Source organism: Crocuta crocuta, unplaced genomic scaffold (assembly GCF_008692635.1).
Source record: "Crocuta crocuta isolate KB4526 unplaced genomic scaffold, BGI_CrCroc_1.0 scaffold59-1, whole genome shotgun sequence".
Lineage (NCBI taxonomy): Eukaryota > Metazoa > Chordata > Mammalia > Carnivora > Hyaenidae > Crocuta > Crocuta crocuta.
The window spans coordinates 1,430,343-1,449,962 of NW_027551579.1; the positions used below are offsets into that span (position 1 = coordinate 1,430,343).

Sequence of the window (19,620 nt, forward strand, 5' to 3'; positions counted from 1 at the left end):
GTTTCACTCCTTTTGTGCCATTTTATTACTATGTGTCTTGGTATGGACCACTTTGGATTGATTTTGTTGGGGGTTCTCTCTGTCTCCTGGATCTGGATGTCTGTTTCCTTCCCTAGATTTGTGAAGATTGCAGCTGTTATTTCTTCAAATAACATTTCTGTCCCCTATTTTCTCTCTTCTCCTTCTAAGATCCGTAATGTGAATGTTGAGCTTGATGGAATCACAGAATTCCCTGTTCTCATTTTGTATAATTTTTTTCTCTCAACTCCTCAGTTTGATTACTTTCCATTACTCTCTCCCCTAGGTCATTGATTCATTCTTCTGCTATGGTACTCTGCTATTTATTTCATTAGTGTATTTTAATTTTATCTTTTGTGTTCCTCATCCTTGATTGTTTTTTTTTTTAAATCTCTGTTCAGTGTCTCACTCCTCCACTTTTTTTCTCAAGTCCAGCATGTACTTTATGACCATTACTTTGCATTCTGTATCTGGCATATTAGTTATCTTCCTTTTGCTTAGGTCTCTTGCTGTGGTTTTGTCCTATTCTTTCTGTTTGGAACATATTCATCTGTCTCCTCATTTTGTCTAATTCTCTGTATACTCTCTGTGTCTGTTTCTTTGTTTTAGGAAAGTCACCTACATCTCTAGCTCTTGAAAATCCTGGCTTTTTGAAAAGGCGTTCTGTAGTGCCCTGCAGTGAGTGTCTCCTGTCGCGGAGGTGTAGCCTGTGTGTATTGCATGCACCCTGCTGTTGTGGCTGAGCCACGTTTGACTTCAGTCCATTCATCTAGTGGCTGCCTTTTCCTGTCGTGGACGGCATTTGGTCCCTGCAGTGTTAGTGGACCAGTCTTGGGCTGCCTCGGGCTTGAGTTGAGTCAGAGCAGGCATTTGCCAGAGATGTAGTAGCTCCGAACTTCAGGGTGCTCTGTCCGTGTTGTTTCCTGTCCGTGTTGTTCCCTGAGAAGCTTTAGTTGATGGGTGGGGTCTGCAGTCAGAGCAGATGTCTGCCCCCAGCCCACTGCTGGGTCCACAGTCAGTCTGGCTGTATGGTTATCGTCCCCTCTCCCCAGGGCAGGAGTCACTTTGGAGTGGTGCTGGCCCCCATCAGGGCTGCTTGCACACGGCCAGGCTTGTGGCCCTGGTGTGAGTGGGATCCAGCCAAGAGCGTATTGGAGGGGGTGGACCCACAACACGGGAGCTAGGGGGGTGCCGTGGGGCAGTGGGGTCAGCAAGGTTTGCCTGCTGCTGGGTTTCTTACAGGGGAACTGAGGCAGGCCTGGCTACAATGCGCAGATTCCTGAAGCAGTGGAAGCAAGTTAGGTGGTGAATGCCAGCACAGCTTTGGCTCCCACAGGCGACTGTGTGTTTATGCGGGGTGGGGAGAGGGAAATAGTGCTTGCCAGGGTCTTTGCTCCTGGAAGAATACCCTAGTGACCCCTGCTCCTGCTGGACAAGCTCTGAGATTAGTAAATAAATCTCCCAGGTGCCTCAGGCATTTTTCAAATGGCTGCTTCTAGGCAGTGTCTCCCTGGGCTGTTTGTTGAGTCATCTCTTTAAGGTCAAGGACTCAGCTTCTTACCTTCCTTGCTCTCCCATACCTGAGACCACTGATTATTAAAATTCCAGGCTTAAATCCCACTGGTTGTATGAACTCACAAAATTCATCCCGTCTGGTTTTCAAAGCCAAACGTTATGGGGATTTGTCTTCCCTGTGTGGTCTTGGTGTGATGGTCTCTTTCCTGTCTCTGCACCTATGGGTTCCTCCCTCCCATGGACAGTCCTTTAGCTTCCCACTGTATCTCCACCCTGCCTGCCCTCTTCTGTGTGCTCATTTCTTCATTTAGTTCTGGAGTTTGTTCTGTCTTTGGGCCATTTTCTGTTTTATGCTGATACGAATGTTATCTAGGAACACACGGTGAAGTTAGGGTCCACCTACTTCCACCATCTTCCCACAATCCTCTACCGTGTGTGTGTGTGTGTGTGTGTGTGTGTGTGTGTGTGTGTGTGTTGAAATCCATTCAGCTGTCCTAAGTCTTTTGAGGAGCACTTAGTCAATTTGCTTTTAAAGTAATTATTGACAGGTATGTATTTATTGCCATTTTATTAGTGGTTTTCTGGTTGATTTTGTAGTTCTCTTCTCCTGTTCTTTTCTGCTGTGATTTAATGACCTTTTCTCATGTTATGTTTAGATTCCTTTCTCTTTTTTGGAAATTTCTTATATTTTCTCTTTGTTGGTATTCTCACTGTGTTCATTCAGTCTTCTCCCTAGTTTGGTAAGTGTCTATTTGACCATTACTTTGAACTCTTTATTGGGTAGATTGCTTATCTCTGTTTTGTTTAGTCCTTTTTCTGAAGTTTTGTCTTGTTCTTCTGTTTGAAACATAGTTTTCTGGTTCATTTTGCCTTCCTCTGTGATTCTAGGTCTTAGGTGGTTCAGCTCTGTCTCCTGGTCTTCTTGGTCTTGAAGGAATGGCTTTATGTGGACAGCCTGTGGGGTATAGACACATGCTCCATCTTGGCCACCGGAGCCAGTTACTCCAGGGCTGTCCCCTGTGGCAGAGCTATGACTGTAGGTGCTCTGGTGGGAAGGGCTGGCTTCCAGCCCCGCTGACTGTTGGCCTGGCTGACCTGCTTCAGGTTGCTCTGGTGGGCAGGGTCATTGTCCAGTTGGCTGCAAGGCCATGCCGAGGCACAGGCTTGTGTGGGGCTCTTGGCAGTGTGCATCCCCTGACATTAGCAGTCTAGAGAGCGGATTCCAAAATGGTGTCCACCAGCAGCAGGATCAGCCTGGCAGAATGAGATAGCAAAAATGAGTCAGTCCCCAGGGAGAGGCCCAACGGTCCCAGTCTCTCTAGCAGATGCTCCACAGTTAATACGTGGGTCTCCTTCATCTCTGGTCTGTGTGCTGGGTTTTTTGGTTTTTGGTTTGTTTTTGTTGTTTTTTTTTTTTGTACTGGTTTCCTGACCAAGTGAGTCTTCACACAGGCCCTTCAAGAATGGGTTTTCCTTCCCTTCTAGTTTTTATGGGTGATTCCCTTTTGGTTCTGAAAGCCAACTGTTTTGGGGGTCCGGTCATCAGTGCAGGACACAAAGGTTGGGGTGCCTGATGTAAGCTTGAATCTCTCACTTCTCTGGGAAAATTTCCATACCTTTGAGATCTGTCTGGACTGTGGAATACCATTGCCTGGGGTGTGGTTTTTCCATTAGTGAGGCTGTATCTCTGTCTCCTCTTGCGGAGGCTCTGTTCATCCAGTTCCCAGGTTCCCTTCAAGAGGAAGGTAGTCCATGTGTAATTGTAGAGTCGCCATGTCCATGGGAGGGGATGAGCTTAGGATCTTCCCATATGACCATTTTTATTTATTTATTTATTTATTTATTGATTGATTGTTTTATTGAGTGAATTTTATTATCTTTTTTGTATATTGCTGAATGCAATTTGATAGAGTATTTTTTTAATTTAATTTTTTTTTAATTTTTTACAAATAGTTTATTGTCAAATTAGTTTCCACATAACACTCAGTGCTCATCCTCACAAGTGCCCTCCTCCATGCCCATCCCTCCTCCCCCCCACATCCATCAGTCCTCAGTTTTTGTCAGCANTCTTGATTTCTCTTTCTGTTGCTTCATTGTTGGTGTATAAAAATGCAACCGATTTCTGTACGTTGATTTTGTACCCTGCAACTTGGCTGAATTCTTGGATCAGTTCTAGTAGGCTTCTGGTGGAGTCTGTTGGGTTTTCTATGTAGAGTATCATGCCATATGACTATTTTTAACCCTCCCCTCTACTACTGTATATTTTATACCATTTCCTGTGCTGATAATCCCAAATTACTTGGTGTGTAAGTACATGAGGGAAGAATTGGGATCAGATCTTTGATTATAATAGCAACCTGTTATTTAGTAAATATCAGTAAACTTATTTATAACTTAAACTTAGAGATAGTTATGATATGAAGAAAAATGATGCATGCTAATATTTCTTTCCTTCTGTTTTGATTTTACACAGGGCAAGTTCCTCCGTTTCAATCTGGGAAGTCTTTAAATGAAACTTGCTTTAAAACCTTAGATCATACGTAGACTAGAGACCTCAATCAACAATAAGGTGGAAAAGAATGATGTTGTCCTTAAACAACCTGCAGAATGTCATCTATAACCCGGTAACTGAGTCCTCTGAAATCACTTTTTATCTGTGGCAGGATGTAGAGCAGACCCAGTCGGATAGTAATTATCCACTGCCGGGGAGGGGAGACCATCAGATTCAGCAAACGTATGGGAAGTAGCCACTATGTGATAGGGACCGTGCTGGTCGCTGACCAAAAAACAGGTGCCGCCCTCGGAGCTCGGTCTAGTGGAGGACGAAATCACGGAGACCGTACAGGGTGGTGAGAACGTGTTCTGAGTGGAGACCATGGGGTACGGTGGAGGGAAGCCGACTTTGGTCCTGGGAAGATCATCACAAGACACAACTTTTCAAAGGAAAATGGATTCGTTGCTCTCAAAGTTTTAATTTTCTTTCTTAATTAGACCCTGTTTATGAGAAGTGAATGTCTCCGCTTTTCCCTTGCCTTTCAAATACTGCTTCGTACTTGAGCTGGGAAAAGGTCAAAAGCTAGTGACGAGATTGAGAAAGAGAAGAATTAAGGGTCCCGTGGTGGTTCAAGGTCCCCAGTGACTGCAGGTGCTGGATCTTTCATTGCACGTCCTGGGAAGTGAAGAACTGGTTTTAGTTTTATGTGCTGATTAAGAATCTTGAAAAATGTCTGGTTTGCACGTACACAAGGCTGAATTCAGGTCTAAGACAGACTTGCTGCCTTTTCTCTATAGCCTTCTCTGGAAGGCTTGCGGAGGGCCCTTGAAGCATAGCCCCGAGCCAGGCTCATTTTCTTGTTAGTTACTTTGTAGGCGTGACTCTTTTTTTAAACCTAAGCTTTGATGTCATTGCGCAGAATGAGGTACAATCACCACATCAAGCAAAACTCAGTTTTAGAAGAAATAGCCTTCAGTAGGTACTGGTTTAAAAAGGAAGACTTACTGAATTTGAAGTCAGTGAGACGTTTAAAATGCTTTTCTGTATCTCAGAGTTAAAAACATCTCAAGGTTGTAGACTGACTTTCTGCAAGATTTAAAAAAAAAAAAAAAAAAAAGCCTGCCTGTAAAGGTGCCTGAAACACAGTGTTGGCTTCAGGAGGAGGTTACACTCTTCAGCTCTGCCCTTCAGGCAAGGAGGCCTTGTTTGAATGTTACTCAGAAAGCAGTTTTGTAGGTTAAAATTCCTACACATCTTGATTGCGCGCACACTGACAACTCCTGAATTTCTGGGTGTAGCACACTCCTCTCTAGGACTGAAACAAAATCAGGCTGACATTCATTTCCTGAGGAAGGGCCTGGGGGAGTGGTGCTGCCGCTTGGCAGGAAATGCAGCCCAGGCTCCCAGAAGGCCTTGCTGCTGTTCTGAGCATAGTTCATGGTGACAGAGTGCTCCAAAGCAAATAATTCTGGCAAATAGCTTTTTTTGTTTTATAATCTGTTTTCACAGGTAGAAAAGGATGGAGGTAGAAAGATGGAACTTAATAGCAAGAATGACATCGTGCTCTGTCTTTAAATTTCACTTATTAAATACTTCCAGCGCTGAGCACGCACACTAGGCTCCAACTCTTCGGTGTTTAGACTGATCACTAACAAAACAACCATAACGCAAGACAGTAGTGTTTTCTAAGTCTAGCTTGTAGACTTAGTCCCAGTTGATTGCCTTAACCTCGAAGTTACTTTAGCAACGGTCAGATTGGCTGTTGTGAGTTAATAAGCCATTTTTAACCATCCGTTCTTCCTGGTGCTGAAATGCTCACCGTTCCATTCTGCTTAGGAAGCTCGCTTCCATATTTTCTTCTCCTTTGTTCCTTACCATTTAGTCTTAAAAAACAAAAAAATAAAATCTGTTTTAACCTCCGAGGTCCCTCCCAGCTTTTGTTCTCTTGTTCTTCCCTTGCTGGTCCCAGTCCCGAGAGCGTCAGTGTCTGTTTCTGCTGACTTGATGTCCCCATCTGCCCTCTGATTTTTTTTTTTTAACTCTTTCTTAATTTCTTTCGTGTCTTCACTAGTCGTGTCTCTCACTTTCTCTTGGTGTCTTTCCTGATCGGTGTCAGACCTTTTGAGTGTGTACATGGTATATAAACCTTTCCAGCCTTTTACCTGAGTCTCCCGCTCTCAGACTCAGGAGTTCAAAGCCAAAGTCATGTCTTCCTCCCCAAATCAGCGCCCCTCTCGTGGGTTTCCATTTCTGTCCATGTCTTCCTGCAGTTTAACTTCTGCTGTTCTGTGCTGCCAAGCCCCGCATAGTTTGAAGAGAATCTACATTCAGAATTTCATTTCATTTGAGTCAAACCTCAGTGGGTTTTCCTTTATTATCATTGTTTTTTAAATCTGAAGAGAGTTTGTATAAATCATTTGTAAAAATTCATACAGTATTTGAGGGTTTCACTAACACATAAAATTGCCCTCTGCCCTGTGCTCAGTCCCCCAAAGACCCCAAAGGCAGTCATATTCACCAGGTTTTGTAGATCCTTCCTGAGAACACACGTGAATGTCCGAGTGTGCGTGTTGTGTGTTTTCACTTCGTAGATCCTGTTTCTTTACACGTGTCGTACAACAGGATCCCTCGTTTTACCGAATGCTTCTCCCAGAGCAAGGGCTCATGGCAGCCCTGCTTTTCCAACAGCATTTGCTCTCTTTTGCTCTCCTCATGTCTTGTGTCACAGTTTGGAAATTCTGGCAGTATTTCAAATTTTTTCATTGTTATATTTATTATGGTGATCAGTGATTACAACTTGCTGAAAGCTCAGGTGATGGCTTGCTTTTTTTTAAGCAATATTTTTAAATTAAGGAATGTACTTTTTTGAAGATAACAGTGCTATCATACACTTAATAGACTGCAGTATAATGTAACCATAACTTTTTTTTTTTAAGTTTATTTACTTAGAGAGCACACACAAACAGGGGAGGGGCAGGGTGATGAGAGAGAGAATCCCAAGCAGGCTCCATGCGGTCAGCTCAGAGCCCGACGTGGGGCTTGAAACCATGAACTGGAAGATCATGACCTGAGCCAAAATAAAGAGTCAGATGCTTCACTGACTGAGCCACCTAGACACCCCCAAACAACTCTTTTATGCACTGGGAAACCACAAAATTTATCTGAATAGCTTTATTGCAGTGTTCACTTTATTGAAGCAGCCTAGAAACTGAACATCCAGTATCTCCAAGGTATGCCTGTATATAAACTGTTGTATATGCAGCTTTTTTCCATTTGATACATTTTGGAGATACCAGCACACTTACAGCTTCCTTGCCTATCTTTATGGCCACATAAATTGGTCCATCAGTATGGATATACTGTAACTTCTTTAGCCAGTTTCCATTAAAACCAAAAGTTCCTTTTGTGATTGTATCCAGTGCTATGATGTACATAGCCATATGCATCTTTAAGCATGCGTGCCGGTATTTTATAGGATAAATCTATAAAAGTGGAATCACTGGGCCAAAGGGTATGATATCCATTTCATTATCTTTTTAAAATCTTTCTTATTTTTCTATGTTAAAGATATTGACAGTCTTCCCATATTGAAATGACTTCCTTGATATGACTGTCCAGCCCTGACTGATCATTCTCTCCTTTCTCTTCTCATCATCTGCATCAAGGTCTCTGACACACACCCAATTGTGATGATTCAACAGCACGGTCATACTCAAGGCTGTGATTTATTACAGTGAAGTGATAGCAGAATCACAAAAGGAAAGGCACCTTGGGCGAAGTCCAAGGGGGACCAGGCGCAAGGTTCCACGGGTCCTCAGTGGAGTCACCCAAGGTGTACTTAAATCCCCAGCAAACAGCTGTCACAGTGCATGTGAAACGTTGCCTACAGGGAAGCTCATCAGAGACTCACTGCCAGGAGATTGTATCTGGGGCCAGTCTCGCAGACTGCTTCTGCCTGGCACGTGCCAAAATTCCAGACTCCTGGAGGAGAGCTGGTTTTTAGCATAAACCGTATTGTTTGCACAAAATTTGCATACAGGAGACTTCCCTTTTCTGTGTGGGTGGTGGGACTGTCCCAAATCCAAGTTCCTAGACACCAGCCAAGGGCCAGTCTCGTAAAGAGGCCACCTTTCAAGGTGGCCACGCTTAACTGGCTGAGCGACGCAGGTGCCCCTCATTGTATCACTCTAAAATCTGACCCTGTCTGGCACTGCTCCCTTACTGCTTACTCTCTACCAGACATGCTTTATCTTTTCCTGCCTCTCTGCTTTTGTAAATGGACGTTTCTACCTGAACTGACTTTCTCCTCCTCTCTAAGCTCCCAGCTCAAATCACATCTCTGCGCGGGTGCCTGAGTGACTCAGTCGGTTGAGCGTCCGACTTCGGCTCAGGTCATGATCTCACAGTTCGTGGGTTCGAGCCCCACATTGGGCTCTGTGCTGACAGCTAGTTCAGAGCCTGGAGCCTGTCTTCGCATTCTGTGACTCTCCCTCTCTCTCTGACCCTCCCCTGCTCATGCTGTCTCTATCTCTTTCTCAAAAATAAATAAAACATTAAAAATCACATCTCTGCCATAAAGTTCTCTGGGCAGCTCGGAATTCTTGATACATTTTTCTGAAGCACTGATTTGGCAGCAACTTACTGCCCCATGTTTTAAGCTGTTGAATTAGTCGCAGGTTGTAGTTGCGAGCATAAAAGCCAGTCTCTAGGCAGAGATTGTTAATTTATTAACTGTTAAATTAAGATTTATTAAATGATACTGCGTAGTCCTCCGAATCTCTAGCAGGTTTGAAGAACGAGACTCGGCAAGTCCTTGTCATAGACACCGTCCGAAGCCCTGCCATGACCGGTCCCGCTGAGACCTCTGGCGCCGCCACTGGACACAGATGGTACTGGCAGCGCCGCCCGTGGTGGGCAGAGCGAAAACTGCCTGATTCTGGCTTCTTGGCACCGGCTCCGAGTCTGAGCTGGGGCTACTGAGTGACAGAGGTTCGTCATACACCCTTGTTGCTCACTGCAGTCTAGATGACGTCGATTGTTCACCAGGTGGAGAGGATTTTCCAGACGTGGAAGGAGACTGATTCTGAACAGCCACAGTGTCCCGTTTCTGCTCCACTTCTTCTACGGGCATCTGACGTCTTCCCAGCTGGCCTAGGAGCTCCTCATGGACGGAGCCATCATGCTGCTTTCTAGCCGGAGCCACATAAGAGAGACCTTGTGTGGAGCACACACTGAATAAGTAATCCTAAAAAGGGCAAAGTGGTGTGAGTCAACTAGGATGTTTTGGGAGAAAACACTAAACCTGATCAGTGGGGTTTCAGCTGATGGTATTGTGTCCAGTGTGACCATAGCTGTATTTTAATTTTTTTTACATAAATTTTTGGCGAAGCATCAGAGCTTGACACTGCCTACAAAATAATGCTCTTCTGGCTTTTCACAGGAGCAGTTTTGTGTTCAGTGCGTGGGCTGCAGGGCACTGGGGTCACGTGGGCCAAGTCCCTTGAGAGTTACTTGACTTGGGGTGCTCCCCCAAGCAGAAAGCGTTCATCCAGATGCTGAAAACAGCAGATGACTCAGCTGCTCAGGGCTCTTGTTGCTCAGACTGGAACAACTTAGTAAGGGTTGCAAAGAACTTCTTAGCAGTGATGGGAATAGAGTATTGGTCTCAGAAAGCTCTTTCCAACCCTAAAATTAACCATACAATAAAAACTTGTGGTCATAAAACTATAAACGGTTATTACAGCAATCTGGAAAATACAAAATACAAAAATACATGACGAAAAATAAAATCCCGTCCCTGAAGAAAACGATGGTTAACATTTTGGCTTATTTCTTTTTTTAATGTTTATTATTAACCTAGTTGGGATCCAACTGTGTATAGTTTTGTAGGCTCTTTTCTCACGAATACTATCCCTGCCATTTTTGCATTATTGAATATTCTGCATGAGTAGAATTTGAATATGGATTCAAAACGGTTCTCAGTTTATGAGGAGACTTCGCTGTGGAAGATGCCTCCTGCTGCTCTAGGAATCGCAGTGGCTGAAGATCAGTGTGGAATTCCTTCTCCATAGTCTCTACACAAAAATCCGATGACTTGATGTGCGGCTGCAGCCACGCTCTGCACTTCTGTGGCATGTTCTCTGGTGTGATGGGCCCTGCGCGTCTCCCCCACCTGGCTCCCCACATCTGCCGCAACGCCAGATGCTCGCCGCCCTCGGTGACTCCTGGTTTTCAATGATCTCTTGGCGGTTAAGGCCACGACCCGCGTTGCTGGCTCTGCACGTGAGGGTGCCAGAACCCCGGCACTGGGCTGCTGGGAGCGCGGTCCTCCCCGGATCAGCACCGATCATCTGACCGGTCCTGACCCAGGCCCACCCCGTGCAGCACACAGTCTGGTTGGAGTATAAAGTGCACGAGGGACCCTCAGAGAGGGGCTATGTCAGATGGCCCACGGAGTCTGGAAAAGGCTGCGCTTGAGGCAAGATTTTCAGCCTCGGAGCGACCAATCCACAACCGCTTGGTTATGCCCTCTCGTGTTTTAGGTCTTAGGTCTTGGCAGCCAGCTACCTTGGAGAGGTTTTAGCATCTGTGTCACAGCTCGGGTGAGCTGAGCGAGGGGCATGATGGGGTCTGGCCTGCTCTGCTCAGGTGCTCCCTGGCAGAAGAGGGTGGGGTTGTGATGCAGCCGGCGCAGCCAGTGGATGGGGAGCACAGTGGAGTCACCCCTGGGGAAGGGGACTGACAAGACCTGATAGTGTGTTGGGTCCCAGACTAAAAGGGCAGGGTCAGGGTGATGAGGGGGCAAGAGGAGACCCGGATACTGTGTTGGAGCCCAAGCCTGTGGCTGGGACCAGGCCAGGCTGGGGGGCGCTGCGTCTGGAGAGAGCGCAGGTGCCCAGTAGCACCGGTGAGCTGCCGTCTAGAAGCCTGGCAGGGACTAGACATGCCTGTCCTGGGCACAGGGGAGGGGTTTATCTGGTGCCTCTCTTCCAGCGGCCAGCGAGTGCCATGGCCTCCATCAGTGTGGGCCTGGGGCCTGGCGTGGGCTCGGTCCTGCTGCAGATCAGCCGTGGGATGTTAGGGAAAAGGGAGGGGGAGGGGGATGTGACTTCCAGCAAGCTGTTGTTTCCATGATCATAATTTTCCTATTAAGTGTTTTATTTCACAGCCCCCCTCCCCCCAGCCAAATAAAACGTTCTGTGAATTTTTAGCTGTGTCTTTTTCCAAAGAACTCAGGTGTACAGATGCTGTCACTCTCTCAGCTGTTTGAACAGTGATTTGGAAAATGCTGGATTCTGAGCAGATTACCATGCATCCTTTCAAAACGTAGTGTTTCTGTTTTGCTTACGTAAACATACATTTGTTAAAATCCTTTTTCCTAGGTCATCCCCTATGTCGGGACGATTCCCGAGCAGCTGGAGCATGGAACCCTGATTGTGATCCGGGGGCATGTCCCTTGTGATTCGGACAGGTAATCATATGTTAGATAGGAAAAGGTGACTAAACTGTCTTTGTGACTGGAACAACCGCAGAAGCTGATGCGGGGGAGACCGTTTTGACCCTCTGAGGCTTGGTTTTGCTTCCGTCAGCAGCCCTGGCCAAGGTGCTGAGGAGACTGGAAAGAATGACTGAAAGCAAAAAAGTTTGGTTATTTTATTGTTCAAAGTCTGATTGGAATATGATTAGATATGACAGGAATTGTGGTCGGAGGCCAGTGACGAGGTCTGGTTACAGTCTAACACCCCCAGCAGCATCTCTGAAGATCGATTTCGGGGAGCTTTGTGTGATGCTTGCTTTGGGTACACATTGTGGACTAGGCGGTGCCATGGCTGGGCCAGCTCTCTGTGGCTGATGCCCGGATGACAGTGGTTTAAATAAATGAAAGTGCAGTCTGAAGGAGAAAAGCCCAGACATTTCTAGGCAACTCCATAGGCTAGAGAAGCAGGCTTCGGGATCACTGTTCTGCCGTCCTCAAGGCGAGGTCCTGTTTCTCCTGGCTTGCGGCAGCTAGAAACCCAGCCCTCACTTCCACGTTTTGGGTAGCTGGGTGGGTGCACGGGGGTCAGTCTCAGGTCACTGGGCTCGCCAGGCCTCTGCCTGCAGCCTGGCCCCGCCCCTGGGTGTCCGCGACCCTCCCTCCTCAACTCCTGCAGATTCCAAGTGGACCTGCAGTGCGGCAGCAGCGTGAAGCCCCGCGCCGACGTGGCCTTTCATTTCAATCCACGCTTCAAGTGGTCCGACTGCATTGTCTGCAATACTCTGAAAAATGAAAAGTGGGGATGGGAAGAGATCACCTACGACATGCCTTTCAAAAAAGAAAAGTCTTTCGAAATTGTGATTATGGTGTTGAAAGACAAATTCCAGGTGGGTTTGGGAGAATGAAGGTGGCATCCTCATGGGTGAGAAGCAGCACCCAGGGCAGCTTTGCATGTTGGCGAGTCCATCCTCACATTATTTAAGTCCAGAGAGTGGCCTCATCGTCTCACCCTAAAGTAGGGGCCAGGTGGGTACTTAAATGTGAGGTGGGTGCAGCTTCCGTCTGCCCCTCGTGTGGCATCCGGAATTGGGGGACCAGGGCCTCCAGACCGTTTTGTGTATGGCATTTCGGCTGCACAGCCGAGCTTGCTTCTGAATTGGCACAGAGCTGTATAAATTGTGATAGTCAACTGTGGTCACAGTCACCTGGGCTTGGGGGCGGGGCGGGGGTGGTGGTGGTGGGAATCTGAAACTAACGGATGGGGAATCCTGCCACAAGTTCTTTAGGATTATGAGGTTGTAGGTCCAGAGTTCTTAGAAATCCTACCACTGGCTTCAGTGAGCAGTCTAGACCTAGAGCGTATAGTGCCTGTGTGTGACGTACAGGGAGGCCCTGGAGCTTGGGATGCACCCGCCCGCGAATTCGCACAGCTTAGTGTGAAGATCTCCCGTCTCGGGCGTGGACTCTACTCGTCCCTCCCTCCCCGGCGTCCTGGGCACTTGTATCTGTATTCCTTCTCTCAAACTCGTTCCTGTGCTGTTGTGCGTTTTCCTGGGCTTATTTATGTGCCAGGGGGGTGGTAAGCTCCTTGAGGTCTGAGACCGTTTTGTATCCTGCTTGTGTTTTCCCAACTTTCCCTATTGGGGAGGGAGGGACAGGGAGTGGGTCCCTGCTGTCAGGCACTGTGCTGCAGACACTCACGGGAGCGAGCGACTGTGTGGTCTCCTCACAACAGCACCCCTTTGTTCAGAGTGAGCTTTGGCCTGCTGTAAGCAGGATCGCAGATACTGTGAGTAGCTTGCCCGTGTCCCTTCATTCAGGATTCAACAAATACTTACTGAACGTCTGCCACGTAGAGGGTCATCTTCCTTAGACTGCGGTCCTCAAGGACCGCACGTGGGCAGCTGCCAGGCAGACTGCTGTGCTGCCTTCATAGGCCTAGCGCATCTGGGGCCCTCTGAATCCCGATGTTCGTGTACATGCATAGGTACACACGCACATGTGACATATTCATGCCTGATTTGTGTGGCGGGAGAGGGTCCATGGTGACTAATCAGATCAGACCCCAAAGGAAGTTAAGAACCACTTAACTAGTGTTATGGATGCTTTCAGTCACAGTTTGATCAGACGCCTAATATGTAGACCTGTGGGCAAAGGTATAAAATGAAACCCAAGGAAACAGTATTTAAGTTTGGATACATTAATATATTAACTTTTTTTTTCNTACTTTTCTATATTAACTTTTTTTTTTCTGGGGGTGGTGGGCTGTTCTGTGTCCCTTTAGGTGGCTGTAAATGGGAAACATATCCTGCTCTACGCCCACAGGATTAGCCCAGGGAAGATAGACACTCTGGGCATTTATGGCAAAGTGAATATCCATTCGGTTGGTTTTAGCTTCAGCTCGGTGAGTACTTTTCCACAGCTTGGAGTCTTCTTTGATGATGTTTTCTGATGAAATGGTAGGAAATATCTTTAATTAAATCTTCCATGAAGGTAAAAATACTATAAATGTCTCTGTCATCAGTATATTAATTTCTTGGAAATAACTCTTACGGACTAGTAGCGGGCCATTTGTTGGCTAGCACTCTGTAGGATCTTAAATCTAGTATGGTTCTAACAACCACACACAAAAAAACCCCAACAGTAATTAACAGAACAAAACCCTTTGGAACAGGGGCTCATCGCCCGACACAGGAGTACAGTGGAGGATTCCTCCTGAGATCGCTTCCTAGAAGTGGAATGTTTTGAGAGAGTACTTGCATTTTGAGTCATGACCGATAGCACGAGCTTGCCCTTCAGGAGTCGAGCAGTGTGCAGTGCACCCATGTGTCACATTCTTCCTGACACTTGTTTTTGGTCTCTTTGATGTCTGCCCATCTGATACGGGGGGAGAGGACCCTAATGTAAAGTGTGTTTTTGGATCACGATTTTCAAGCATATGTTTACGTTTAACACTATCTGTAATTCTCTTTGAGATGTCAGGGAGGCTATATTTAAAATTCTGATGGATATTAAAAATTAATCTTATCTTCAGGATTTAAGAAGTACCCAGCCGTCAACTTTGGAACTGACAGAGATAAGTAAAGAAAATGTAAATATTCAATCTTTTAAATAACCACCAGTTTAAAAATGTTCTTTGAGTTGCCAAGTAAATCGGGCAGCAAGCAGCCTGAATTTTTAAGTTATGTTTTTAATGTGAAAAATTGTTTTTAATATCCAGAGGGGGTGGAAGTAATCATTTGAAAACTAGGGCATCAACTTCTGTGGGACCAGGGAGTGGAAGTTTTGCAGAGGCTTGGGCTATCAGGGTTTGTGGCCACTGTCCCCACCGTTCTTACGTAAAAAAAACCTCACTCACTGTTGAGTAAACTGTCACGCAGTATTTATAAATATTGAACAGTCACTGCACTGGGAAATGAACTTCCACGTGCATCTTCTTTGTAGGAGTAAGTACAGTCTACACTGTACAGTCTTTGTTATTAATGGAAAAAGTTACATCTTAATGATATCAGAGCATGTGACCTCACAGAATATAATAGCATTTTTGGAGCCCCTTGGAAAGAACAAGTAACATGTGTGTGAAATTCACGTGCGGTCCTAGGACTACAGGACTATCAGACCGTGCTCCCAGCCTGAGCGCCCTTCATGACCGGTACATACCCATCAGAAAGCGTAGGCCACTGGGAGTCACTTCCAGGGCTGAGCGGGCGCCACCACCCTGGGCTCTGGCCATTTCAGCCAGTAAGATCTGACTGCTCTTGTTATAAAATAAAAGTTTTCCCTTTCAAATGTCTCTATTTTGACTTTCTCTTCCAATAGGTACAGAAGTCTGGCACATCACAGTTCGTAAGTATTTTTGTCTAGTTTATAACATGGGATGTTTTATAAAATCGCCCAGGAAATGAATAGTTTAAATCTTGGAAGCCAGCTTCATTTTTTCCATACCTTACTGCAGAACTATTTCCCCCAACAGCCTAGTAATAGAGAAGGAGANGCACAGCTTAGTGTGAAGATCTCCCGTCTCGGGCGTGGACTCTACTCGTCCCTCCCTCCCCGGCGTCCTGGGCACTTGTATCTGTATTCCTTCTCTCAAACTCGTTCCTGTGCTGTTGTGCGTTTTCCTGGGCTTATTTATGTGCCAGGGGGGTGGTAAGCTCCTTGAGGTCTGAGACCGTTTTGTATCCTGCTTGTGTTTTCCCAACTTTCCCTATTGGGGAGGGAGGGACAGGGAGTGGGTCCCTGCTGTCAGGCACTGTGCTGCAGACACTCACGGGAGCGAGCGACTGTGTGGTCTCCTCACAACAGCACCCCTTTGTTCAGAGTGAGCTTTGGCCTGCTGTAAGCAGGATCGCAGATACTGTGAGTAGCTTGCCCGTGTCCCTTCATTCAGGATTCAACAAATACTTACTGAACGTCTGCCACGTAGAGGGTCATCTTCCTTAGACTGCGGTCCTCAAGGACCGCACGTGGGCAGCTGCCAGGCAGACTGCTGTGCTGCCTTCATAGGCCTAGCGCATCTGGGGCCCTCTGAATCCCGATGTTCGTGTACATGCATAGGTACACACGCACATGTGACATATTCATGCCTGATTTGTGTGGCGGGAGAGGGTCCATGGTGACTAATCAGATCAGACCCCAAAGGAAGTTAAGAACCACTTAACTAGTGTTATGGATGCTTTCAGTCACAGTTTGATCAGACGCCTAATATGTAGACCTGTGGGCAAAGGTATAAAATGAAACCCAAGGAAACAGTATTTAAGTTTGGATACATTAATATATTAACTTTTTTTTTCTGGGGGTGGTGGGCTGTTCTGTGTCCCTTTAGGTGGCTGTAAATGGGAAACATATCCTGCTCTACGCCCACAGGATTAGCCCAGGGAAGATAGACACTCTGGGCATTTATGGCAAAGTGAATATCCATTCGGTTGGTTTTAGCTTCAGCTCGGTGAGTACTTTTCCACAGCTTGGAGTCTTCTTTGATGATGTTTTCTGATGAAATGGTAGGAAATATCTTTAATTAAATCTTCCATGAAGGTAAAAATACTATAAATGTCTCTGTCATCAGTATATTAATTTCTTGGAAATAACTCTTACGGACTAGTAGCGGGCCATTTGTTGGCTAGCACTCTGTAGGATCTTAAATCTAGTATGGTTCTAACAACCACACACAAAAAAACCCCAACAGTAATTAACAGAACAAAACCCTTTGGAACAGGGGCTCATCGCCCGACACAGGAGTACAGTGGAGGATTCCTCCTGAGATCGCTTCCTAGAAGTGGAATGTTTTGAGAGAGTACTTGCATTTTGAGTCATGACCGATAGCACGAGCTTGCCCTTCAGGAGTCGAGCAGTGTGCAGTGCACCCATGTGTCACATTCTTCCTGACACTTGTTTTTGGTCTCTTTGATGTCTGCCCATCTGATACGGGGGGAGAGGACCCTAATGTAAAGTGTGTTTTTGGATCACGATTTTCAAGCATATGTTTACGTTTAACACTATCTGTAATTCTCTTTGAGATGTCAGGGAGGCTATATTTAAAATTCTGATGGATATTAAAAATTAATCTTATCTTCAGGATTTAAGAAGTACCCAGCCGTCAACTTTGGAACTGACAGAGATAAGTAAAGAAAATGTAAATATTCAATCTTTTAAATAACCACCAGTTTAAAAATGTTCTTTGAGTTGCCAAGTAAATCGGGCAGCAAGCAGCCTGAATTTTTAAGTTATGTTTTTAATGTGAAAAATTGTTTTTAATATCCAGAGGGGGTGGAAGTAATCATTTGAAAACTAGGGCATCAACTTCTGTGGGACCAGGGAGTGGAAGTTTTGCAGAGGCTTGGGCTATCAGGGTTTGTGGCCACTGTCCCCACCGTTCTTACGTAAAAAAAACCTCACTCACTGTTGAGTAAACTGTCACGCAGTATTTATAAATATTGAACAGTCACTGCACTGGGAAATGAACTTCCACGTGCATCTTCTTTGTAGGAGTAAGTACAGTCTACACTGTACAGTCTTTGTTATTAATGGAAAAAGTTACATCTTAATGATATCAGAGCATGTGACCTCACAGAATATAATAGCATTTTTGGAGCCCCTTGGAAAGAACAAGTAACATGTGTGTGAAATTCACGTGCGGTCCTAGGACTACAGGACTATCAGACCGTGCTCCCAGCCTGAGCGCCCTTCATGACCGGTACATACCCATCAGAAAGCGTAGGCCACTGGGAGTCACTTCCAGGGCTGAGCGGGCGCCACCACCCTGGGCTCTGGCCATTTCAGCCAGTAAGATCTGACTGCTCTTGTTATAAAATAAAAGTTTTCCCTTTCAAATGTCTCCATTTTGACTTTCTCTTCCAATAGGTACAGAAGTCTGGCACATCACAGTTCGTAAGTATTTTTGTCTAGTTTATAACATGGGATGTTTTATAAAATCGCCCAGGAAATGAATAGTTTAAATCTTGGAAGCCAGCTTCATTTTTTCCATACCTTACTGCAGAACTATTTCCCCCAACAGCCTAGTAATAGAGAAGGAGACATTTCTAAAATCGAACCCAGAACTGTCTACACCAAGAGCAAAGGTTCGACTGCCAATCACAGTTTGACTTGCGCCACCTGTTTGTCAAAGGTTTGAAGAGCCAAAAATTTTATTCTGTATAACAAAATAAGTTTTAATTAGCTGGTGTATGTAACCTCCACCCTCAGTAGAAGCCCACAAGAGCCAGTCTGCATTTCTGTGCTGATCCTGGACAGAGAAAAGTTGGCCAGGCAGAGTCTTCGAGCCATTAGGGTGTTTCCTTAGTGCCTCCCGTCTCGGCCACCTCCCCCCAGGCAGGACGTGCGGCCCTGCTTCAGACCCCAGCGCAGGCAGGTCCCACGTTCCATTTAGTCACTTCATCGTGTGAACTGTTCTTAGTGAGGCCCTGCTGTGAGCCAGGCAGTGCCGGCCACTGGGGCTTTACAAGGTCATGGTCTTTAAACATAAAAAGTGTCTTTGGAGAGTTGTCCCACAAGACCCCTTTCTGCAGCTTCCTGGTGCTGACCGTGGTTTCTTTACAGACTCTGCCATTCGTTGCGAGGCTGAACTCCTCAATGGGCCCTGGACGAACTGTCGTCATTAAAGGAGAAGTGAATACAAATGCCAAAGGGTCAGTACCGTTGTTGGCAGTAATAGCGCGAATACGTTGCGTGTGTGTCTCTCGTTGCCTTAGACCCTGAACAGTCTTGTGAGACAGAGGAGGGAGGAGCCGTGCGTGTCCCAGTCCTCACCTGAAAGGGGAGACCATCAGAGCAAGAGCTTTGAAGTCACACTGCTAACCAGAGTGCCTGTGGCTGGTTGGGACAGAACCGGTGCTCTGACCTAGGCTTTTTGTGGCCAGACGAGAGGGTGGCATTTTTGCCCACGAGGCACCACCCCACCCTGTAGAACTCCAGGGCAGCTGCGAGGTCAGGCAACTTTGGTTAGGGCCCCTCACGTCATGTGACTTAACCACCTTTCCTAGAGATGTTCAGACTTCTGAAAGTTGGAAATGAGTGACTTCCTAGAAAGTAGTACATTTGCAGGAACAGAACACTTGCGACTGTCCCCTCCCCCCGCAGCCTGAAGTAACAGGCATGTGGTTTACTTCGGCTGCTTCCCAGCCAGATCTGTGGCCTCAACACTGAGGCTAGAAAACTATCAGAGTTTTTATAGTTTTATCTTGCGAAGAATGTATTTACATCAGTGGAGTGCTAACTGAATTTAAAATTTTACCTTCATCTGCATTCCTGTGTCCCTGTGCGTGTGCTTTGTGTAACTGATCAGAGTTCAATTCTGATTCTTAAAATGGCAGAAACGGCACTTCTACTTGGTTAATCATTTTTTTTCTATTCTCTCAAAAGCTTTAATGTTGACCTAATATCAGGAAAATCCAAGGATATTGCTCTCCACTTGAACCCACGCCTGAATATTAAAGCATTTGTAAGAAATTCTTTTCTTCAGGAGTCCTGGGGAGAAGAAGAGAGAAATATTACCTGTTTCCCATTTAGTCCTGGGATGTACTTTGAGGTAAGATAACGTTCTGGGACGGGGAAAAAGAATCCTGGGAGGAGAGGTGGGAGAAGTGGTCGGCTTATGTCA

At 46.0% G+C, this 19,620-nt stretch overlaps 1 protein-coding gene across 3 annotated transcripts in view; it reads left to right on the forward strand.

Annotated features, from left to right (window-relative positions):
* Positions 1–19,620, forward strand: part of LGALS8 (galectin 8) — a 38,126-nt gene that overhangs the window by 14,604 nt on the left and 3,902 nt on the right. For all 3 annotated transcript variants that reach the window (XM_077751716.1, XM_077751717.1, XM_077751719.1), the window contains 9 exons: positions 4,007–4,157; positions 11,410–11,498; positions 12,181–12,391; positions 13,789–13,908; positions 14,539–14,595; positions 15,324–15,350; positions 18,019–18,129; positions 18,561–18,649; positions 19,383–19,548. In XM_077751716.1, the coding sequence (XP_077607842.1) occupies positions 4,113–4,157; positions 11,410–11,498; positions 12,181–12,391; positions 13,789–13,908; positions 14,539–14,595; positions 15,324–15,350; positions 18,019–18,129; positions 18,561–18,649; positions 19,383–19,548 (915 nt within the window). In that variant the 5' untranslated portion in view covers positions 4,007–4,112. The remainder of the gene's footprint in view (positions 1–4,006; positions 4,158–11,409; positions 11,499–12,180; positions 12,392–13,788; positions 13,909–14,538; positions 14,596–15,323; positions 15,351–18,018; positions 18,130–18,560; positions 18,650–19,382; positions 19,549–19,620) is intronic.